A 10,355-nucleotide genomic window follows, 5' to 3' on the forward strand; every position below is an offset into this window, starting at 1 on the left:
GATGCAGCTGAGGTATGGCTTTGGTTTGTCTTACAGGTGTAAGGCTTTCTCCCTTGAGAGTTTTCTTACTTTTTGTTTCCTTGCAGTGCCTAAACAAGAACCAGAAGAACAAACTGACTTTCTGGGCATTTAAGGCAGTGATGACAAATGAATTTTTAACCGAAGACAGCTGAATAAAGCAATTTGAAATCATTGATTGATCATCTGTTAATCTGAATGTAATACTCTTCAAGTCTGGAACATTTTTAATCGAAAGAATTCATGATACTTGGTTACTTTCCATTATGTTTCCTACAGTTGGTTTAAATTCTTCAGAAATATCTTTACTGGGTTCTGTGCATCAAGTGCAGATCCAAATACTGCAGTTTTAATAACAGGTGAAAAACAGAGAGATACAAAATTGCAATTTCCCTTCCATTTACAAGAGTCTCCAAGCCCAAAATATAACAAAAAGATAAAAGAACTTTTAATACACACACCCAAGTTATTTTCTATTGAAAAGAGGATGATTTCATGAACAATGTAGAGTTTAATATTTTTCTCATTAAAAAAATTAATAAATAATTTTAACTTTAAATTATCAACCATACTTAAGATATTAATGTTGAAGTTATAAATAAATTAAATTATGAAATAAATATTCAATAAATTTCAAACTTCATTTAATTCTATTTTCTTCTCTCTTAGCTGGATAGCCATGCCGTTGGAGTGGGATTTATTCCGTAGACTTAGTTGGCTTGAATTAAAAAGTCCTCAAACCTCAATTTTGTATTTGAATTGAAAAGTCTTCAAACCTCAATTTTCATAAATTTAAGTACTAATTTCAATTTTATTGGTAATAGTTTTTTTTTGAAAACTATAAAAAAGGAAAACAACCTTGTTTTAGTCCTCTATGCTTATAATATTGATCAATTTGCCTCCTAAAAAACTATAGATGTAGAAGATTAAAAATTGTATTGTTCAATTAGTGATAACTTTTAAAAATATATTTTAATAATTAAGGAAAATAAACTAAAATAAAACAAAAGGATTTCTTTCGGTAAATAATTGAAATTCAGATTAAATTCGTTTTTTCATAACTTAATTATTAAGATAGGATTTTTTTCCTTTCCATGATTTCATCTTTTTCACAATTATTAACCCGTGTGCTTTTTGACTATTAATTTAATGTTTTTTTTGGGGTTCACTAACTTAGAAATTTCTCTTCAAGTGAAAGTTCCTTGCACGTGCTGTCTACCATATTATTTTTAGCATGACTCTCTATATATTCGCAGTTGCTCGAAAAGGTTACTACAATGCAATTGCAACCATGACAGTTCTTACAATATCCTCATTCCCATTTCTTCTTCTCATTGCAGCTGCCTGTGTTAGCTTCTGCCATGGCAATTCCAATGTGCTTTGCATTGGAAGTGAGAGAGACGCTCTTTTGAAGTTGAAGAATGATCTGATCGATCCCTCAAACAGGCTATCTTCCTGGGTTGAAGGTGGGGATTGCTGTGAATGGAATGGTGTTGTTTGCCATAACACAACAGGCCACGTCACCCAACTTCTCTTGTCTCCTCCTGAAGGACAGCAAAGTTACGGTCGTTCATCTCTAGGAGGCAAAATCAATCCTTCTCTGCTGGAGTTGTATCATCTCAATTGGCTTGACTTGAGCAATAACAATTTTAGCAGCATTCAAATCCCTGAGTTTTTGGGTTTTCTGGGGAGTTTAACATATCTTAACCTCTCCCAAGCACTATTCCTGGGAGCCATTCCTCATAACCTTGGGAATCTATCAGAGTTGTTGTATCTTGACCTTCGAGGTAATTATTTCTTGGAAGAAGAAAAAAGTCTTCAATGGATTTCTGGACTTACTTCTTTGCAGTACCTTGATTTGAGTCATGTGGATCATCATAAAGCAACTGATTGGCTACAGGTAACATTATCCAATCTTCCTTCTTTGTTAGAGTTGCACTTGTCTGGTTGCATGTTACAAGATGATACATCTCCGATCAGCACCGTTAATTCTACAAATTCACTAGCCGTTCTTGATCTTTCTGCAAACAAATTATCTTCAGTTCCTATGTCGATATTTGGTCTTCATGGTCTTGTGTCGCTTGATCTTAGTGGTAATTTTTTGGAAGGCCCAATTCCAGATTACTTTGGGAACATGTCGTTTCTTAAAGTTATTGATCTAAGTTTCAACTCGCTCAATTCATCCATACCCAACTCCTTGTATAGTTTAAACCATCTTCAATCCCTTGGTTTTACTGGTAGCTATTTCCAAGGCGAAATTTCAAATGCCATTGGAAACTTGAGCTCTCTCATTCACCTTGATATGTCGGACAATCAGCTTCAAGGAAAAGTATCAGCCTCTTTAGGAGATCTTTGCAAATTGAAGGAGATGAATTTGTCATATAATGGAATTGATCAAGACATATCAGAAATCCTACGGAGTCTGTCTAAATGTTGTTTGGATAGCTTAGAGTCATTGAGTATGGAATATACCCAACTTTCTGGCCATTTAACTCATAAACTTGGGCAATTTAAAAATTTAGCTTACCTGAACCTTGCTGGAAACAACATTTCTGGTCCCATTCCACTATCGATAGGGGAGTTATCATCTTTGAAGGTCTTTGATGTTTCAGAAAATCAATTAAATGGTACTCTTCCTCCAAATTTTGGGAAATTGGCAAATTTAGAAGGTTTATATATTGGGCAAAATCAATTGGAAGGAGTTGTATCGGAAACTCATTTTTCTAATCTCACAAAGTTGTCAACGTTGTCTGCATCCAGAAACATGTTGAGATTTGAACCAAACTCAAGCTGGATTCCTCCGTTTCAATGTGAAATTATCAAATTGAGTTATTGGCATCTTGGCCCCAAGTTTCCCCATTGGTTGAAGTTCCAAAAGAAGTTGTCTTATTTAGATCTATCTCATACGGGAATAGCGGACGTCATGCCCACTTGGTTTTTGAACCTTTCCTCTCAATTTCAAATTGTGAATCTTTCCAGTAATCAACTTACTGGAGAGATTTCATATTTGAATGTAGAAGAAATTGTCGACCTGAGTTCAAACCGATTCTTTGGTCCACTGCCAAGACTGTTGTCAAACCGATTCCATGAGAGATTTCGAAGCTTATTTTATATTCTGTCAAGGAATTTATTTTCAGGATCCCTTTCTGAATTTGTTTGCAATTCATCAGTGACATCAATGTCCGTTCTTCACATTGATACAAATCTTCTCTCTGGAGAAATTCCAGATTGCTGGAATGGTTGGTGGAGTTTGAGGATCTTAAATTTGGAAAACAATAATTTAACAGGAAGAATCCCATCTTCTTTGGGAGATGCAAGTCTTGAAATGCTAAACCTTCGGAACAATAGCATGTTTGGAGAATTACCCTCCACATTGCAAAATTGTACTGATTTGGTTATTCTTGATCTCAGTGAAAATCATTTCAGTGGAAGAATACCTGCATGGATTGGTGACAAGCTCTCTAACCTTATGGTACTAAGCCTCCGGTCAAATAACTTTGTTGGGCTTATCCCTCATCAAATTTGCGCTCTTCAATCTCTTCAGATCTTGGACCTTGGACACAACGACATTTCAGGAGCTATTCCAAAATGTTTGAGAAATTTAAGTGCAATGGCCATTAAAGAAAAACAAAGTGAGCACTATTACGGTGGGGTATTGTACCGTAAAGATGCAGATAGGATCAATTATTTGATGAGTGCGTCATTGGTGCTGAAAGGGCGAGAGGACTTGTATAGTACCACACTGGGACTTGTTACAAGCATATGCCTTTCAGCTAATAGTTTTACAGGACATATCCCAAAAGAAGTTGGTACTCTCATTGGGCTATTGTCATTAAATCTTTCAAGGAATCTCCTAACAGGAAATATACCAGACAGCATTGGCAACATGAAGTTGATGGAATCACTTGATTTGTCGATGAATCATTTGCATGGTGGAATCCCTTCAAGTTTCTCCAATTTGAATTTTTTGAATCACTTCAACGTGTCCTACAACAACCTGACAGGACAAATCCCAACAGCTACTCAGCTTCAAAGCTTTGAAAACTCATCCTTCATGGGCAATCATCTCTGTGGGCCTCCTGTGAGTAAAAGCTGCAGCACTAAAGGTGTTCCTACTGATGCTACAAAGAATGGAGACAACAGTGGAAGAAGTAAAGTGAACGGGTTCTATGTGAGCATGGTTGTTGGGTTTGTAATGGGATTTTGGGGAGTGGTGGCTCCCCTGTTTTTCATCAGGTCATGGAGGCATGCATATTATGGAAAGTTGGAGCATATTGGTAACAAGGTGTATGTGTTTTGGGCTACTAAATGTATTTAGTTCCATAGGGAAACAAATAAAATGTATAATTAATGTTTAAGTGTGTTTGTAGTTTGTGTAACTTATTGACAAAGTATGTGTGATTGAAAAAGTTACAGCAAGTATAATTAAGGTTTGTATGTTTTTGTAGTTTGTGTAATATATTGAAGTATGGAAGAAGTGTGTTTGGTATCTCGACAATGAGTATATGGTTCGGTTGAGGTGTGCAAATGTTTCCTTTTTTACTTTGTTCAGTCCATTAACTTAGGAGATTGATTTCAACAAGCCGTTATCGTCTCGAATTCGGTTTGATTTCAATAATTTGTTTCCAATGTGGTGTGGTGATAACAATGGAATCTTGATTTGCAGCAGTGGTTGCTTCCTTATTTTCATTTCATTTTATCATTGCTGCTATCTGTGTTAGCTTTTGCTATTGCAATTTCATGCAAGGAAGAAAAGTAACTCGGTTCATAGCAATTGAACTGAATACGATGTTGTAATCCCACCGACCAGCACGTTAAGTTTTGCATATCCTCCTATGGGAAGGCTATCCCCTCTACTTCTCTTTTATACGAGAAATGTCATCTCCTCAGTGTTGTCAAAGATCACAAATCGAACGAAAATTATTGGTAAAACAACTTGACATACCATTTTAAGAAACATAAATTGCTATTAAAATAAAAGAATGAATTAACTATTATTATAAAATTTTGGTCAATTTCAAGTTCACTATAGTTCGAATGTCTTCTTGAATCGCACTACTTCTTTAAAGTTAGTGTTTTTCATGCCCATTCTATGATGGATGTCTTTTGAAAGTATTCGAATTAGCTAATAAAATATTTAATTAAACATGAGAGATCTACAACATGTTAATACAAGACTAATTCATGTGAATTTAATATATAGGGATAATCAATTCATAAACATACAGGAATTACGGAATATTAAGCAAATCTATTTACGCATATAACATAATACTAAAACATTTAATAACATATCTAAAAAATAAATAAACAACATGTATTAACTAAATGTTTAAATCAGAATAAAAAAAACTAAAATGAAACTAAATTACAAAAAGGGTTAAATAATGAAAGGACATAATGCTAAAGCATAAACAAGTAACAAATCCATGAAATTTCACTTGTAACCAAAACAATGATCAAAATGACCTCAAGTTAAAATCCAAGATCCATAGTACAAACTAAGTATTTATCTTCCAAAATAATATTTAAAGGACTAAAACAAAAGTCAAAAAAATTCAGGAACCAAATCCTAAATATCAATTTTTATTAATATATAGACATTGATCTAAATGAAATAAATCATGAATCAATAACCTAAAGCAAACATTAAACCAAATATATTAAGAAAACATATCGGGACTGAAACGCACTAAACTAAGAACTAGCAATCGCAATAAGTGTTATCCAAAAATAAATGACAAACACATGGTGACCAAAACATAAGCATAACAAAGTTCGGACCCGAAATAGAACATGCAAGAGCTTTTCATTTAATGACCAAAATGGAAAGTTACAAAGTATGAAGGTTCAGAAGGGGTTTACCCGAACACCAAAATGCAGTTTTCCCCCTCCCAAAACTACGTCGTTTCACGTGTGGTATATATGGTGAAAAACCAATCCCAAACCGACCATTCTCCTCCCATTTGCTTCATTTCGTCTTTTTTTGAGAGAGAGCCAAACTCTCAACTTCTCCTCTCCACACCGAGGGAGATAAACAGCTGAGACTCCTCGGCCACCGTAGATCAGTGGTCTCGGGGAGTGGAAAAAGGTCCCAAAACATCCTTTCTCTCTCTCCTAACCTTTTGATATTCAAAGAAAAACCAAAAACCTTTGAATCCCTAAATCCAAACCTAAAAATAAAACCTTTTTACCTTCAGGACGGGTTTCCTTGTCTCTGACGAAACAAGGTGGTCTCGATTTTAAGGTATTTGTTCATTTCTCATTTTTGGGCAGGGTCTCTTCGCGTTCGAATGTGAGTTTTTTTTTGTTGGTCCGAAAATGGGGTTTTTTCGGTTTGAATCTCCCCTCTTTGGTTCGAATGTTTCCTCTCTTAAAAATCTCCCCATTTTGATTGTTGCATGCTAATTTTATCGATGATTTTGGGTGAAATGATGAGCTCTCTACGTAGAGGATGATTTCTCTAGTGAATATCCCGGATTTACTGGGATTTAGGTGATTTTTTTATTGGTTTTTGTGATTTGGTGAAGATTGACTGATTTTTTTCACTGTTTTGGGCATGTTTGATGACGACGACTACTCAGGCTTATTGGTGACGGCCTGACGTGACATGAAGACGAACGGTAAGGTGCACGATAGACAGTCCATCTTCTGTTGATGGCGACGGCAAGGAGTATTAGGGTAAAATGGAAACCCTAGTCGGGTTTGGGTTCTCATGAACGAGCCTAAACCATTACATTGGGCCTGGATCTCCATTGGGCTTGGGTGTTGTATGTGGGCTTGAATCTCTGTTGTGTTCAAATTTTGTAACTTAAAAATGAAAATAATGAAAATAATAATAATAATAATAATAATAATAATAATAATAAATAATAATTAAAACCTGGGTAAAAACGAGTGTCTACACTAGGTCTACCAACTTATAGGCAGCCATAATAACACTATATCTAACACTAAGACCATTATAAAATCCCGTGAACAAAACTGAGAGAAAGGATTCAACCCCCTTATTCCAACCATCTCTCTTACCTCCTAATAAAGACAAGATAGTGACATCGGTCGATGACCATTCATTTTTCTCCCAAATCAAAAAGGATAAACCATCTACGGTTGTCGTGATCCATTTGTTCCATCAATAATTTGTGAGATAAGTGTGTAACACCTCCTATTGAAGTATAATCAGTCAAAATGTTCCCTGCAAGTCTAAATCATTTTTCCTAATATCTTTCCCACATACGTGGTTATTTTTAGTTGACGTCAGTAAATCTGAGCTGCAGAACTTGCGTGTGCGGGTGGAGAGACCTCAGAAAACAATGAGGATGTCGTGATGCGCCCTGCACGACCAAATTATTTTTCCTACGAGAGTTGGAGAATTGCTGCAATATCGTTGATCTCAAAGCCTGTTTAGGACGTCGGCCAAAAAGCATGTTGATTTGCTAAAAGATTTAGAAAAGCTTTTGTGTTTGGGAGTCGATAAAAATGAACTGGTTATTTAATTTTGAGAGCAAAACGAAGAATTTTAAGCGTACGACTAAAAATTAGAATAAAAAAATGGAAGAGGGAAACCAACATGAACTAATTTAAAGGCTCTGGTAAATAAGCCTATTTACAATAAATTCATTTAAAATTAATTTTTGCAAATTTGTCTTGATTAAAATAAATAGAATATAAATTATAAAATTCTCAAATAAATTTTTTAACTTCAAATCTTTAGTTTTATTAATTTAATTTTTAAAAGGAAAATTATAAAAATCCATTTTGACTAAAAAATTTATTCGAAAAATTTGAGAATTGGAACCAATTACCTCTTTAAAATTTAGAAACTTTAAATTACGTGCATAATCTATTGGAAAGAGTTGTACAAGAAACTATGACAAAACTGATGGCATCCGAAAAACATGTTGAGATTTGTACTAAACTCAAGTTGGATTCCACACTTTCAATGTGAAACTATCCAATTGGGTGTCTGAAATGAGTTTCACATGTGAATAAAATTCCAAAGGAACTTGTATCATTTAGAGTCCTTACATGCATGAATTTTAGATGTAGTTCCCCTTTTTGGATCTTTTCCATTCAATTTGAATGCGTAAATCTTTCCTGTAATTAATCAACTTCTCTTTGTGATTTCATATTTGAATATGAGTTATAATGTCGACTTGAGTTCAAACCAATTCTATAGTCCTTTGACACACGTGCTACCAATAGAGATATGAAATCAGATGATCGTTTAGATTTCAGGTTAAATAATGTCAAGTCAAACCAAATTGGATACGAGTTATGTTAGATCAATTCAATGATTCAAACTAATTCTATAATCCATTGGCACATGTATTACCAACTTTAAAAATTACATCAGCTAAATATGTAACTTTATATATGTGTGTATGTATGTACGTATATGCATGAGTTAATTGCATCATATGTCCCCAAACTATGACACTCATTTTAAATTAGTCCTTAAACTTTTAAATATTCTAATTTCATCATCAAACTATGACTCATTCTAAATTAGTCTTTAAAATTTTGAACATTCCAATTTCATCCCCAAACTATGAATCTCATTCTAAATTGGTCCCTAAACTTTTAGATCTGCCAATTTCATCCCCAAATTCATCCAAATATATAATCCATTTCAACAATTGTTTAACCTAAATTTTATTTTTATTTTTCAAAATATAATAATACAACTAGGCCTAATGATTTTTATTAACAAGATATGTGATTAGTATATACATATAATTTAGGATGAAATTGAAATTGAAATATTTAGAAAGTCTGGGGACCAATTTAAAATGAAGATCATAGTTTGGAGATGAAAATGAAATGTTTGAAAGGTTGAAGATTAATTTATAATGATAGTCATAGTTTAAGTATGAAATTGAAATGTTTAAAAGTTTAGGGACCAATTTGAAATGAGGGCCAGTGATGAGGGAAATATGATTTCATATTTGGAAATGAGAGATAATGTTGACTTCAGTTCGAACCATTTTTATAGTCCATTTGTAATGTCTTAATCCAGTACGACCCAAAGATCGGCGAACTATGACGTCACACGAACCACCTAAGTGGCTTTCCCAAAAAATTTCTTTTAAAACAATGTATTCATTCACGTAAATCCATATATTGACATAAATAATAAAATAAATGTGTAATACTTATTTACAGAAATGGGAGCCCCAAAATGACTTGAATTTAAAATTTACAAAATATTTAAACATATCATTTTGACTCGACATACACGGGTTCATTTACAAGATGTACCCACTAATAAATAAACCGAGACATACTCAAAGATGGCGGCTGGCTACTAAATGGTCTAGGCCTGCTTATTAATTCTTTGAAGTGAACTAATAAACAAAATATTAATAAGCAAGAAAAATTAAAACCTAAAACTTTATGGTTATCTAAACATGGAAAAATTAAAACTAAAACTTGATGGTTATCTAAACTTGGAATAAAGAATGAAAAAAATGGATGTATGTTTATAAGTAATAAAAATGGACAATGATGAGTTTAAAAGAAATTAAATTAGCACAAACTAAATTACCTCAATACTTAAAGGAATTATTGTTGTTTCTAAAGGTAACAGGTTCAAGCACCAACAATTGCAAGAGTGATTGATTATTCATTATAAAATGGTTGATAGTACTTGGAATAGATATTACTTTGTAATCATCTTAGTTTGATAAAAAAAAAAGCTTAATATCAAAATAAGTGCCCAAACTATACCGCTTTTCCCAAATATGTGTCTAAACTAATTTTCATGAGGTAGAAAAATATATATTATTTAATGACCAAAGCATATATGAGCAATTGCAGCACATATAAGTTGGTCAAAATAATTTTTAAATCAATTTATGAAATGGAAAACCATCAAATTATGAGCAAGATGATGCAGGAAAATATGAAGCCTTTTCTCAAATTATTCGAATTCCTTAAATCGACTCCATTTAGTGATCTTTATAGGGTTGTGTTTTATTCTATTCATTTAGTTGATTCTAGTGATAAAAGAAAATATTATTTTATTAAAAAATTTATGTTTAATATGTTATAATTACAAACTCTGTATATTATTAGTGTCATAACGTCTCCCCGAGGGAGTCCGTTAGACTTTAAAAATTAGTTTCGAGGAAATGTGATGAAATGTGATTTTGAAAGCAATTTGATTTTGGAGTCGCCACCAACTATTAAGTTAGATAGGTCGGAGACCTTAAACGTCAAAAAATTAGCTGCGTTTTATCAAAGATTCATTTTTTAAGAGTTCGGGAGTCGGTTACGTGTGGGGAAGGGTGATCACCCCTACAACACCCAAATTTTGGTACTCAAACGATTATATG

At 33.4% G+C, this 10,355-nt stretch overlaps 1 protein-coding gene across 1 annotated transcript; it reads left to right on the forward strand.

Annotated features, from left to right (window-relative positions):
• Positions 1 to 1,252: 1,252 nt before the first annotated feature.
• LOC120154906 (receptor-like protein EIX2) lies at positions 1,253 to 4,336 on the forward strand. The gene is made up of 2 exons (XM_039166532.1): positions 1,253 to 1,970; positions 2,118 to 4,336. Exons 1-2 carry the CDS (start codon positions 1,253 to 1,255, stop codon positions 4,334 to 4,336), a joined length of 2,937 nt encoding a protein of 978 aa, XP_039022463.1.
• The last annotated feature ends 6,019 nt before the right edge of the window (positions 4,337 to 10,355 follow it).

This window comes from Hibiscus syriacus, unplaced genomic scaffold (assembly GCF_006381635.1).
Source record: "Hibiscus syriacus cultivar Baekdansim isolate YM2019G1 unplaced genomic scaffold, ASM638163v2 tig00111151_pilon, whole genome shotgun sequence".
Taxonomy (NCBI): domain Eukaryota; kingdom Viridiplantae; phylum Streptophyta; class Magnoliopsida; order Malvales; family Malvaceae; genus Hibiscus; species Hibiscus syriacus.